The 14,774-nt window shown below is 46.3% G+C and overlaps 1 protein-coding gene and 1 pseudogene across 1 annotated transcript; one reads left to right on the forward strand and one right to left on the reverse strand.

Annotated features, from left to right (window-relative positions):
• Window positions 1–131: 131 nt before the first annotated feature.
• LOC123111738 (cysteine desulfurase, mitochondrial) lies at window positions 132–3,969 on the forward strand. Its single transcript, XM_044532590.1, has 2 exons — window positions 132–1,725; window positions 3,616–3,969. The coding sequence occupies exon 1, from the start codon at window positions 277–279 to the stop codon at window positions 1,660–1,662; it is 1,386 nt and encodes a 461-aa protein (XP_044388525.1). The 5' UTR covers window positions 132–276; the 3' UTR covers window positions 1,663–1,725; window positions 3,616–3,969.
• Window positions 3,970–5,367: 1,398 nt separating this feature from the next.
• Window positions 5,368–6,939, reverse strand: LOC123111739 (BTB/POZ and MATH domain-containing protein 1-like; annotated as a pseudogene).
• Window positions 6,940–14,774: the final 7,835 nt, after the last annotated feature.

The following is a 14,774-nucleotide window of genomic DNA, read 5'->3' on the forward strand; positions in this document are numbered from 1 at the left end:
GAGAACACGCCCACCGCAACGAAAACCTGGGCCGAACCGGCGCGTGGCTTCGTGACAGCTGAGGGCTCATCCGCCACCATTTATCGTCGGCTCGTTGCGTGCCCAATTTCCTTAGCCCAGTCTCCACCGCCTATCCGCCACCACGTCGACGCTGACGCTTCCCCAAGGCCGCAAACCCTCCCCGTCTCGTCTGCGCATAGCCATTCTCCCCAATTCGCCCCTCCGCAGAAACGGGAGCAGCGCGGCGGCACCCCTGAACCCTACCTCTCCCCACCCATGGCCCTGCCCCGCCGCCTCCTCCCCCTCTTCCTCCGCCGCGGCGGCCGCCTCCCCTCCTCCCCCGCCCCCGCCCCCACCCCCGTCCGCGCCCTCTCCACGGCCGCCCTGCCGGCCGACGCCCTCGCCGCGGAGGAGGAGGACGACTCCATCACCATCAAGGGCGTGCGCATCTCCGGCCGCCCGCTCTACCTGGACATGCAGGCGACCACGCCCGTGGACCCGCGGGTGCTCGACGCCATGCTCCCCTTCTACCTCTCCCGCTACGGCAACCCGCACTCCCGCACCCACCTCTACGGCTGGGAGTCGGACGCCGCCGTCGAGGAGGCCCGCGCGCGCGTCGCCAGGCTCATCGGCGCCGACCCCAGGGAGATCTTCTTCACCTCGGGCGCCACCGAGTGCAACAACATCGCCGTCAAGGGCGTCATGCACTTCTACCGCGACCGCCGCCGCCACGTCATCACCACCCAGACCGAGCACAAGTGCGTCCTCGACTCCTGCAGGTACCTCCAGCAAGAGGGGTTCGAGGTCACCTACCTCCCCGTTCGCCCCGACGGCCTCATTGACGTCGCACAGCTCGCCGATGCCATCCGCCCCGACACTGGGCTGGTCTCCGTCATGGCAGTAAACAACGAGATTGGCGTTGTCCAGCCGCTTGAGGAGATTGGCCGCATCTGCCGTGAGAAGGGCGTGCCCTTCCACACAGACGCGGCGCAGGCTCTCGGGAAGATCCCAATTGATGTCAACCAGATGGGGATTGGACTCATGTCACTGTCCGCGCACAAGATTTATGGACCCAAGGGTGTCGGTGCGCTCTACGTGCGCCGCCGCCCTCGCATTCGTGTGGAGCCACAGATGAGTGGAGGTGGCCAGGAACGGGGCATACGCAGTGGCACAGTGCCCACGCCCATTGTTGTTGGATTTGGTGCTGCCTGCGAAATTGCAGCCAAAGAGATGGACTACGATGAGAGGCGAGTTAGCGCCCTGCAGCAGCGTCTGCTTGATGGCATCCGTTCCAAGGTTGATGATGTTGTCATCAATGGTAGCATGGAGCACCGGTATGCGGGCAACCTGAACTTGTCATTTGCATATGTCGAGGGCGAGAGCTTGCTGATGGGGCTGAAGGAGGTGGCTGTGTCAAGTGGCAGTGCATGCACCAGTGCTAGTTTGGAGCCTTCCTATGTGCTCCGGGCGCTTGGTGTGGATGAGGACATGGCACACACCTCCATTCGCTTTGGCATTGGCCGCTTCACCACCGAGGAAGAGGTGGACAGAGCAACTGAGCTCACTGTCCATCAGGTGCTTAAGCTCCGTGAGATGAGTCCACTCTATGAGATGGCTAAGGCAGGCATCGACATCAAGAGCATCCAGTGGTCGCAGCACTGAGACTCTTTTCACAATGCTGTTCGTTGGACTGCTTTAGATGTGCTCGGATGGACACATACATAGGTATATGGCCTTTAGCTGTTCTTGTTATATCTTGTTTTTTTTTCATAAGGGAATATGTACTATACCTGCTAGTGGAAGTGCGTGACCTTGAGTACTCCTTAAATCTGGTAGGCCACCGCTGGCTAAGTTTTGAGAATGTTACCATGTGTGCAATGTTTTCTCAGTAATAAGCTACAATCATTTGTTTGTGGCAGTTTGCGTTCTATGTAAAATTACTGCAGATTACTTTGAGAACCTGATTAATAGAACATAATATGCAACGATGGTTAAAATGCAAGGTTAAGTGCAGCAGAACATGAAATCGTTGGTTGTGAATCCCTCATTACCATGTTATTTCTACAAGGGGATGTTGCAAATTTTGTGCTAATATAGAAATGGACAGCACAATGTCTTGCTTGAAGGATATCTTTAAATGAAAAAAGTTATCTCCAAGCTGAACATCTGAAATTACTATGTTGTTCACTTGACAATGTTCAAAAAAGCGGAAAGCGTAAGCGAAGCGGAAGGCCACAGCTTAGAGCAATGGGCGCTTTAGCGTTTTTTGAAATTGGCTAGAATTTGACAGATTTTGAATAACATGCACAGGAAAATAGGAAACATGGCACATGGGTAATTAAATAGCATCTGAAATACAGTTCACACCATAGTGAATACACACATCAGGTTCACATGGCAAGCAAAATAACAACTAAAATGCAGTTCAGTTCAAATAGTCATAACTAATAGAGACCATGTGGCCAGAATTTTGCCAGAATATGAAGGAAATAGTTCACGAACAGAGCCTAATAAGAAGATAAATGGCATATTGCCATTGTTGTGCAAACATACAAGCAAACATAGTTAAAAAACAGCCAAAATCTGGCCATTTAAAAAAACCCGCTTAATCTACCGCTTAGGGCAAAAGCGAAGCAGTTTGCCATCGCTCAGTGCTTAAGCGTCGCTTAAAAACGCTTCCTTGAACAGTCACTTGATGACTTGATGTCTTAGTTTGTTTGCTTCGCAACAGGTCATCATGAAATTCAAAGGGCATGCTTACTTCGCAGCCTGATTTTGTAGAGCACCTTACACCAAAGTGACCTGATCATATGACATTGTAATTGAATTGCATTTTGCCAATAACTCAAATGTCACATGGTTTTCTGTTTTTTATAGGTTGTCTGTTTATTTGTTCCATGCATCCTTTGTTCTGTATGTTGTTTATGATTCTATCTGATGTTTGCCTATCTATTTTAGTTCTTTGACTTCTCAACTCCTGTTTATTTTAGTTCATACTGTGTTTTAGATAGATAAGTTTATAACTATCAATCTCAGTCTTACATTCTATGTTCCTTCCAGTCTGGTGTTTCGTTTCTCACATACTTCTGTTATTTGCATCAAATAATCTAATCTTAATAATACTATAAGAGCATGGCTTCATACTAATTTACCATATGGATTCGTCTACGAAATTCTGTGTGTATATGTTGTTCTCCTGTTCCTTGGGTTGTATACTTGTGTATTGTCCAATTTTAATCATACTCTTGCTTTTGTTCTTCACCAATGTTTTGGTGCATTCAGTAACCTTATCTCTTTCTGCATCAGCGTTTCTCTACCTTTGGTACATTTTTAGTGCTGTTTTGTTGTAGAAAATAATAGGCTTAGCCAGGTACTTAATTCTCATGTTCACACACTGTAACTGTTCTTTCAATGATCTACATCAAAATGGTATGTTCAGAGTATATAATATTTTTGCTTGGCCCGTTGGTCTCATAATTGGGTCTCATTTTTCCGTAGCTATGGTTATATGGAAGGCACTATTAAAGAGAAAACTCATGCTTCAGTAATCTACAGTTGCCATATACTCTGATTCGGTACAACTGTCTAATACAGCACATGGTTGAATCATTTCAGGCACGTTTGGTAGTTGAAGATAGTGTTGGCATCCTAATCATAATGATAGATCTGCGAAGATGATCGATGAGTATTATGTAAGGAGGCATGTTTGGCAGCACTCAAACAATCTGGCGAGAGTTAGACTTGTTCTCTAGCTGGAATGTATCAAAACACGAAATAATGATACTACTTGCTGTTGTATCTTTTGAAGGACAGTTTGAACTAGTTACAGCGCTGTGTATGTATTATTGCTGCAGATATGGTTTTGGTATTCTCTCAGTTTGTTATGACAAGAGATATGTACTCTTTGTTTCTGATTTATTGTTATTCTGGTAACATCTCAATAATCTAGTGGGGGCAATATTCAACTTGTGTTGTGGGTGGCTTCGAGCTTGAGTTGCCATATCATCTGATCCGATCCATTCCATTCACTGCATCTATTGTGAATACTATTCCCTCCGTTCCTAAATACAAGTCTTTTTAGAGATTTTAATATGGACTATATATGCAGCAAAATGAATGAATCTACATTCTAAACTATGTCTATATAAATCCGTATAAGACTTATATTTAGGAACGGAGGGAGTAGAAGCCAGTAGTTTTTTTTTTATGAGAGGAAGCCGGTAGTTTTCATCTATACTACGCCCATCCAAATGAAACTATGTAGACCGAATGAAGCAGTCGTGATTTCAGTTCAGAAAAAGTAATGTACTGGTGATGCATGATGTGGTCGGTGTCTGGAGTATTTAGAGAAATTCAGAAATAGTTCAGTTGTGTGGGAATTTCAGAGTAAACCACCTACCGAGGCCACTTATAATGTTATTGCTCTGTTTTATGGTTCCTATACAGCACATAGGAATTCTGCAACATGAGTAATTTAGCAGGCACCAAGCAGGACTCTGAAGTGAGCTCTAGGGCGTGCGGATTGCATCAGCGTTCACATATTTGGTATTTCTCTCCTCTGTCTCACTGTTCATTCCGCAGCTTCTGCTACCCATAGACAACCAGGGTTCATTCCTCTCCGCCGACGAAGCTGTGCAGCAAGATTGGCAGCAAGATTGTCGCACCTTTGTCCTAACCAAGGACTGGATATGCTGGCAACTACTGTAAACGTCATTGCTCGGCTTGCTCTGTACACTGTCAAGGCAGGCCAACCAAGGCATGTGCTTTTCCTCAAAAGTATTATTGAACATTTTCATAGAGAAGCTAATACTAGTAGGGTTGCTCGTGAACTTGCAAGGATGGCCAGATGCCCTGTATTGCTTGAGGATGCAACTGTAGTTATAATCTAAAAAAGAGGTCATGATGATTTTTTTAAAAAGGCACATCTTTGAAATATCAGTCATTTCGAGCTGTAAGAGACACAAGAGAACTAGAGAAGTGAGAATATTGGAGGAAGGACACTGGTATATGAATATGTGCTGTTTCTCCCAAGCACTCAATAGCTTGCTGCCAGTTGCATCAACAGCCAAACTAACTTCTATCAAAAAACTGAAAGAAAGGATAGCCAAACTTAACCGCTGCTGACTGTATAAGTTGTCCCATGCACTGGAGTCATTGTAAACTGTTCCCACTTGTCCCCAATAACAGAGTAATGCTAGGCGCCAGGTGATTTTTTCACGGAGACACTAGTTAACCACCATGGATCAAGTTGCTACTTAAAAAATGAGACACAGGATCACAGTGAGGTTGTTACTTACAAAATGAGACACGGGATCACAGTGAGGTTGGACGTAAAAGGTCGTATCCAGAGAAATTCCGCCAATAATATGACAAATGTAGCATAAATTTTCATTTCAACTTGCCACTGTTGCTGAAACTAAAAGGCTAGATATAAACAGGCACATAAGAACAGCATACAGCTGGGATACAGTTGTTGGCATGTCTTCTCTAGAAATCGAACGGTAACCTGAAGCCATGATCGCTACGTTAGGAGTACTCTACTGCAAAATAGTACTAAGCACAAAGGATAGCCGACGAAGGGAATGCCAATATAACAGGCTTGGAATAACCAAACATTTTTGTATCACCATTCCATTATCATGCCTAATATACACTAGTTTACTCTAGCTTTCTTGTGTGAACCAGGTTCAACGATGGTCGGTTTTCCATGCGCTATCTTGAACCTATTCCGCGCTTCAACCAAGAGAGTCGGAAAGTTCTGCATCAAATGGAGGTACTCACTTGACGTCGCGACCATCTTGAAATTGTCACCATCGGTGAGGAAATCAAAGCACCTAGCTTTGAGTTTGGGGCAGACATGGGCCTCCGCAAGTTCCAACATTGAAACCACAGTGTCCGTCGTGATACCATTGCAACATAGTTTGTCCTCACAGATCTTCTTTAGCCCCTCCACCCCATACCTATCAGCGGCTACAAGCAGATGCTGGTACTGTGCCATGGGGGAAGAATATCCACCTTGCCAGCATCAGGCAGCGAACTATGATATATGTAATGGAGCATTGATCTGAAGGTTGAGGCCTCCATGTCATGGATGGTGATAGATGACATCTTGCTCTCAGCCATCACACCATAGAGCTCTGCTCTGAAGACTGGCGATCGGGTAGTGAGCACGAGACGATGTGCGCTGAAGCTCTCCCCGCCAACATGAAAGGAAACATCGGTGAGATCTTGTTTATCCCACATCATGGCAAGATCATGACCCAAACTCGGGAGCTCCTGCTTCAGCGATGAAGTTGGAGGTGTCCAGTTGATGTCCACAGAGCACAACACCACAAAGTAGTTGTCGACCACACAGTTCACCTCTACTTCATCTCTCCTTGCTATCAGAATGCAACCTCCAATTAAGCCAGGGATAGAGCTGCCTATGTTCGTCGCCGTCCCCATCCCCATGGAAGGCGCTGGTGAGCCGGTCTTGTCGAGTAAAACCATGTGTGTAGACACCTTGGGATCGCCCTCCAGATCGGGGTTACGCCGCACTGTGATGAGGACTATGATTTTGGGGCTCGACTGTAGGTAAACAGCTTTGCATTTGCATCCAGCAACGACGGTGCTCGCGTTTACATCACTAGTATCCTCTGGCGACGAGAGTCTTACCCGGAAATGGAAGATGCGACTGTCTCTTGTTGGGAGTATTTCGCAATCTGATGGGGCCATGATGAACCCTCGGATTTGACCTCGCCCGATTCTAATGGGGGAACCGGCAGCGGCAGACGGCAGCGATATGCAAATCCGGGAAGCGGCGGCGTCGGCGATTTTACATGGACCTTCGCAGGCTGCTGCCGGCGGGGATGGTGGGTGGCGGCAGGAAGAGGGGTGCGATGGTGACCGGGGAGACGAACTGAGAGTGTGGAGTGCGGCTAGGGTTGGGACTGGTGGTACTCGAGCGTTGCGGTTTTTTTTTTTGAGGGCCAAAGCTAAACTTTATTGCTGATAGTCCACACGTGGCGGAATACAAATCGGATCATAGGGGTTTACCAACCAAGTGTGGCGCCCCGCACCGAGAGAAAGGACATGTTTAGCTAAACTATGAGCTTCACCGTTTGAAGAACGGCTTTCAAAAACAAAATTACAAGCAAAAACCGAAGACCGGAGGTTTATTTCTGTGATCACCGAACCATATGCTCCCTGGTTGCCTTGTATGATGTCATCTACAACCCGCTTGCAATCCGATGCGATGATCAGGTTGTTCAACATAAGATCCTCGGCCAAAGCAAGACCTTCTCGGCATGCTATCGCCTCCAGCGTTGGTGGGTCCGTTATTCCTGGAATGACAAGAGCTGAACTTCCCATATAGTTGCCCGCGTGGTCCCGGCATACTGCCGCCGCAGATCCTCGCCGGTTGCGCTGTACTGCCCCATCGACATGAATCTTGACAAATCCCTCGGGTGGCGCCCTTGGTCTTGCATGTGCAGCTCGGTTTTCATGGGGGGTAGCTTGCGTGGACGTGGCTGCGTGTTGAGCAGACCTGTCCATATGGGCCGGCCCGGCACCAGCCCGACCGTAAAAGGGACTGGCATGGGACGGGCTGTGTCGACCCTTTAATAAAAGGGTAAGGATTCTAAAAAAAATCTTCAAACCGGCCCCCCTAAAAGAAATCCTCCAAAGTGGACTCGGCCGCAAGCGTCCGAACCGAGCTGTCCGGATGCAGTCAACATCCAACTGCGTCCTGCATCGATCCATGGAACAGTCAGGGCGTCTGTTTTCCTGCAAACCGAAAGCAAGCCACGGGGGCTTTGCGGGAGTTCGAGCATCATCCACGTAGGACTCCGACACCCCTGGCCCATCAAAAAACCCACCCAAACCCCTGTGTCACCATTCTTCCCTCTTTCTCTGCATCTGTTTTCTTTCCAGTCGACGCTGACGCTCTACCATCCTGGTCACCTGCCAAGCCCTTCCTGGAACTCCGTGACCTCCACCGCTGCACCCAACCTTCACGCCGCTTGTCCTCTGCCGTCGGTCCACACCTCTCGTCCATCCGCCTCATAGGTACCTTCCGCCCCTACGGTAGTCACCACGCCAGCCAAGTGTTTCGTGAAATGCCCGTGCTAATTTTTTTGTCATTTCTTTGAAGCAATGGATTCAGACACGGAGTACATATACAAGCACTACATTGAGTCTCCGATGACTCGTCCAACGAGGAGGACTACACAGATAAACAACGATGATGCATGCGGTCCTTGCAGATGCGAAACGTGCGGGAGAGCATGTTCTTAATTTTAAGGGATCGATTAAGGGTCATCGAGTGCTCAATTGAAACAGGGCTCGGGGCCACTTGATGCTGATGGACTAATACTTTAACCCCGATGCCTCGTTTGCTAACATGTTGAGTCCAAATTATGTGTTAATTTTTGTGGTCATTTTGTGCCTACATGATAGTCTTTGTGGAGATTTACCGCGTTCGCGCACCCCTTTTTGTCATAATTCCTTAGGAAATACTTTTGGAGCAAATAAATGCATATGGAAGGGATCCCAGGGGATTATGGTGGAACCAAATTATTTAATATGATAATCATCTACCATGAAGGAATAAAGCAAGGGGACCAGAGGAGAGGCGTCAGCGGCGTCTCCAGAGCAAAAGACGACCAACCATATGAGTGTGCCTACTTGTATGGGCGGTCGTATGAGGCGCATAGGGAACTGCATCGTCGATTATTTCCACCCTGTGGAATCAGATTGGAGATCAGACGCAAGGAGATATAAGAAACTCGTCCAAAAGGAGGAACCCTAGCCTCCGGAGTGATTCGGAGGGGGAACCGGCAAAGGAGGAGATCGCCGTCTTCACCACCAAGCACAAGGGGCGCTACAACATCATCACCACTGTCATCATCATCCACATCCACCTCGTTGTAACCTCAGGAACCCTAGTGGATCAACTTGTTTTACATGTTAAATCCATTCATGTTTGCCATCACCAACTCTATGATGTTTGTCGGCTCCATGTGTGAGTAATTCCCCTAGCTCTCGGGGATATGGATGAACCCTAGCGTGTAATAGATCGTTTGATATTAGGATTTAATATCATCCTTGCATGCTTATGTTAATAGTCTTCTTGATGTTGGGTGAAGTCGATCATCCAACATATGCCAACTTAGACGGAAGGTTATTATTGTTGGTGGACCAGCTAATTGTGGAAGTAGGTGTGTGATAGGCCCTATATCCCTTCGTCCCGGACCGTTGCAACAGGGGGTAAAACAAAGACCACCTATAGGATGTGTCCACCCCTAAAAAAAACCTATAGGTTGTGTCCAATGGGACCTTTTTTCCTTAATCACCGTTTGGTAACCGGAGTGGGAAAGAACAATGGTGGCGTATGTGATACGGGGCTGCCGTGTGTATGCACGTATTTGTACTGGTTATACCCATAGATAGAAACATGCAAAGTGGCTTAGGAATCCGACATAGCATTGTGTTTAGGCACTACTTTAGAAGCACGCCAGTGGGCAATCCAGACTCATTGGGAACACTTTAATTGATGCATTAAAAAAATGTTTGTCAATTTTTTTCGTAAATTTCAAAAATTATATCCAAATTATAAAAAATGTTTGTTGATTTAAAAATGTTTACTAATTAAAAAAATCCCATGAGTTTGCAAATATATTCACATTAAAAAAATCCATGAATTCATAAAAAATACAAACGAAATCAAGAAATGTTCATGATTTCAAAAAAGTTCACGCATTTCTAAAATTATTCCTATTTCAGAATATTGTCTACAGATTTGAAAGATGTTCGCAAAAGAGTAATAAAAAGAAGAAGAAAAGAAAAAACAAACATGAATAAAAGAATAAGAAACAACAAAAAGAAAAAATGGAAATTAAAAGAAAAACGAAAAAGGAAAAGGAAAAGGAAAAATTAAATTAAACTAAATAACCATACAAAAAATAAAAGGAAAAAAGACCGCATCAGGGAAGGTTATAGAACCATCCCAAAACCATGAAAAAACTCAAAATGGGCTGACCCATATAGTGCACAGAGACCTATTCGCCTAGGAACCGTGATTCTATACAACCTAGATCGTTAAAATTTTTTACTACCGAAACTACTCCCTCCATCCAATAATATAAGAGCGTTTTTGACATTAGTGTAGTTTTAGAAAACGTTTTTATATTTGGGACGGAGGGAGTATTTGGTTTGGCCGCCTAGGATTAGGAATGTGCCTAGTCAGCGCTTTAAGCACCAACTAGGGGTTCTGGCGCCCACACAACCACCTCTTAGGCCGGGACGAAAAACGCGAGTGCTCTCTGGCTACCTCCTGACTTAGTCTGGTTGGTTCGCTCATGATTGGACACGGTAGACGGTCAACCATTGACTTAAAAAAACGTGAATTAAAAAACGCACAGGATTTTTTTAAAAGTTCTTAAATTTGAAAAAACTATCGAAGTTGAAAAAAGTTAATTGAATTTGAAAAAAATATCATCAAATTCGAGAAAAGCTCATCGAATTTGGGAGAAGTTCATCAATTTTCAAATAAATCATCGGTTTGAGAAAAGCATTGATTTTGAAAAAAAGTTCATCGATTTTGGAAAGAAGTTATCCAATTCAAAAAAGTTCCCCGATTTTGAAAAAAGAGTTCAGGGTATTTTTTAAACCATCATATTTGAAAAAAGGTTCACCAATTTTGAAAAAGTTCATCGATTTTGAAGAAAATGTTCACGAATTTTAAAAAGTTCATCGACTTTTGGGAAAAAGTTCACGCATTTTGGAAAAGGAACAACGAAAAAAGAAAAGAAGAAGAAGACGAGAGAAAAGATGAAAATGAAGCAATAAGGCACGTAGCGTGAAGTGGCTAGAGTGGTTACTGCAGCGAACTTCGAACAACGACGGCTCCGGTTTGAATCACATCAGGAGCACATTTCTTTTGCGGGATTTAAAGAATGATACATGGGCCGGCCCATCTCGCGGCACGGGTTGTGCGCTTCATGCGACCGTTAGCAAATGACCTATAACGAATGGCTAAAGAGTCAAATGGGAAGTGCCGTGTGTTAAGGGCTGGTTTTCTATCTTTACCTACTAATAAAATACCAATTTCTTTTGCCCGTTCATCGCCAGCAATCTTATAGAATAGTCCCTATTGATTTAGATATTTAATATGTAGTCCGTGTTTAAGTGGATATCCGAGATAATGTTTCATCTTTAAAAAAAACCCCTACATTTGTAAGTATTCAGCCCGCTATCCTTTATTTTGTGTTTATCTTATCCAGCCGCGGAGTAGGACAAGGTGAGGTGCGGCGCCCTTGTCGGTGGCGGAGACGGCTACAACCGCGACGGAGGACGAGAAGACGGACATTGTTGGGAAACGTAGTAGAAAACAAAAAATCGCCCTACAAACACCCAGGAACAATACGAAGATGCATATAGGGTTTGGATCAACGATAATTACCGACTCCGGAGTGTAGCGGAAATAGATGAGTCAGTATAGATCGTACTTGAAGTCCCTCGAGCTGTTGACGACGATCCCGCGAACCGCCCTCGAATGGAAGACCGAAAGCACGGCCTCTCTACTTGGTTGCAAGCATACAGTCTTCACGATCCAGCAGTGCTTCGCTGTCCAGAACTAATCATCGTCGGAGAATTAGAGGGAGGATATTAGAACCACACTGGGCTTATAATTATGAGGATTAGAGGAACTAGGTCTAGCTCTAATTAGTCAACTAGGACCAACTAGAACTAACACTAGATGAACTAGAGGAGGCTCCAAAACTTGTATCTGAATTGTGGCCAATACCTCAAGTATATATAGGTTAGAGGGGGAGAAGAGGGCAGCCACCAAGGAGGGACTTCCCTCCTTGGGGTGCCGGTAAGGGAGGGGAGGAGGAGTCCTTTCCCTTCCCCAATTCAGCCTCATTCCATGGCAAAGGGGGTGCCTCCCCCACTTGGGCCTTGGTGGCCCAAGCTGCCTTCCACCACGTCGACTTTTTAGGCTCGTTGATGTTAAATTAAATATAAAAGCCCTCTAACAATAGAGCATATTATATATAATTTAACATCTTCGGATATATTTTCCACCTACATATAATTTATCGACAATACCCAGTATTGCCCGGTAAACACCGAAACCCTTCCGGTGACCCGAAACACTCCGAGTTCCTCTCAAAACTATTGTGAAGAAACAATTCCACTAGCAAATCCTCGATATTCTCGTGCTACTAACATTCAACATATCGTGATTACCTTAAGCTTGTGACCCTGTAGGTTCAGTGAATCATAGACATGAACGAAACCCCTTCGTTCAATGACCAATAGCGGAACTGTGGACATCCATATCGATCCCTATGATTACACGAATGACATTCGAGTGAACCTTTGGTTATAATGCGATGTTGCCTTTGCTTCGCTATACTTCACAAAACCCGAGATGCATCGGTATCCTCCTGAGTCATACACATGCTCACTATACCGTCAATCTCGTTGCCAGTTTTGTTCTTCTTTCTTGTTGAAGTGTTTCAGCATCCCCGCGACATAGTCACCCATGTCTGGCCAGATGATGATGGATGCCATCACACCAAGAGGGCCCTAAGAATATCTCTCCATCGTCGGAGGATCAAATCCCACTCTCGAGATATCTAGTACCTTATCAAACTGATGAACCTGTAAGTTATCATTATGATCACCATGTTACAAATGACGTTTGAGCAACCCCAAAGCTCACCGCACGATAGGAAGTGACTACAATACTCTCATGGTCCGAGGAACTAAAACACATGATAACACTCCATGTTATAACAATTGATTCCAGACGATATTATCTTAAAGTATAACAAATAAGATTGGATTGATTCAATATGACTATCATTGTTATTTCAGGACTAGCATTACACTTAATGATATACCGAGATCCAAAAAACATGATCACCAACAACACTTGAGCCAGTCTTAGAGGCAAGACTAGGAACCTATTCTTTACCGTTTATCATTCCACACATGCATATGAGTTTTCCACTGAATCACATATTCGAGGATCATAGCAGTTATAGCATGAAATATAAACTCTTAATTATGAAAAAGGAAATATAGTAATACAATATTATTGCCTCTAGGGCATATTTCCAACAGATGCCGTGGGTGCTTTCTCGGGTAAGGGAGGCTACCCTTGCTGCGCTCGTGGGCGTTGATGGAGGATGGAAGGGGGGATAGCTTCTGGTGGATATGTTGGCTGCTAGCGCCCTTGTGACCTGTCTGCCGATGCTAGTCCTCTCCGGCCTCCTCAACCGTAACCTTCTCAATCTCATGTCTCATGGTTTAGTCCCACCTTGCTCCTTTGCATACAATTCAATCAATTTATATACGCAGGTGACTTTGCCGCATCAGAAATCAACAAGTGTACAAGGGTGGATAGAACAAAGGAATTAATCCCTCAAGAGGGATGAGGGAGCAAAGGAATACGCAATCCGTAGCTTCAAAGGGAACTCCAAATCGGACAAGCACAATCGACATGCAACAACCATGGGTGTGGCCCAAACCAAATCTGGGAGCAGAGGAGGGCCAGACGATGCAGCAGCTTGCTGGTGCGTGATGCAGAGGCAAGGCCGACATATGGAGATGTGGAGAGGCAAGGACGGAGGCGTAATTGAGCAGAGGAGGCCGATGCATATAGGTGATGCTATGACCGTGCAGCAGAGGACAAGCGGGAGGCGCTCGACGAGTGAGGATCAGCAGCACAATAGCGGCAACGGCGCCATGGGCGAGTGGTGCGAGGCAAAGAGGAGGAGGCAAGGCACAACCTATCATGAGCAGCTAGAGAAAGAAAGAGATGTGTGGGAGCTCGAGGGTGAGAGGAAATTGGGGGGACGACGCGGGGTAGCGACCTGCTTGGTGGTCGCCGATGACAACGGGTGGCAAGAGGCCATCAAAGCAGTGCAAGGAGGCGCCGGATCGGGCAAGGGCACTCCTCCTGGTGGCGGCACTACACCAAACGAGGGGAGGACGAGGGGAGATCGATGGGTGAAGAAGAGAGATGAGGGAAGAGGATGGGATTTTTCTAGAGGAAGGGGAAGCCACCACCTGAAATTTACCTGAAAAGTTTTCCTTTTTATGACCAAGTTCAAATAGTGCAAAAAACCAAACAACCAACATTTTCTAAAAATAATAATCTGGGAGCAGAGGAAGGGTTGGATGAGGCAGCGGCTTGCTGGCGTGTGATAAAGAGGCAAGGCTGACATGTGGAGATGTGCAGAGGCAAGGCCGGAGGATCATTGGGAAGTGGAGGCCGATGTAGGGAGGTGATGGCATGGCTGTACAATAGAGGACGAGTGGGAGGCGCTCGGCGGGTGAGGATCAGCAACGGCAACGATGCCATGGGTGCGCAATGCGTGACAAAGAGGAGGAAGCAAGCCACGACCCATCATGAGCAGAAAGAGAGAGACATGCGAGAGCTCGAGGTTGAGAGAAAAACGAGGGGACGACACAGGGTGGTGGCCTGCTTGGTGGTAGCCGGCGGCGGCGAGGAGGTACCGGATCGGGTGAGGGTACTCCTCCTGGTGGCAGCGGTACGACGAATAGGAGAAGGACGAGGGGGGGTGGTTGATGGGTGAGGAAGAGAGATGAGGGGAGACGATAGGCTTCTTCCATAGGAAGGAGAAGCCACCACGTGAAATTTACCATAAAAGTTTGCCTTTTATGGCCAAGTTAAATAAGTGCAAAAGAAAAATCAAACAACCCACATTTTCTAAAAATAATAATCTGGGAGCAGAGGAGGGGCCAGACGACGCAGCGGC

The sequence above is a fragment of the Triticum aestivum genome, chromosome 5B, assembly GCF_018294505.1.
Source record: "Triticum aestivum cultivar Chinese Spring chromosome 5B, IWGSC CS RefSeq v2.1, whole genome shotgun sequence".
NCBI lineage: Eukaryota > Viridiplantae > Streptophyta > Magnoliopsida > Poales > Poaceae > Triticum > Triticum aestivum.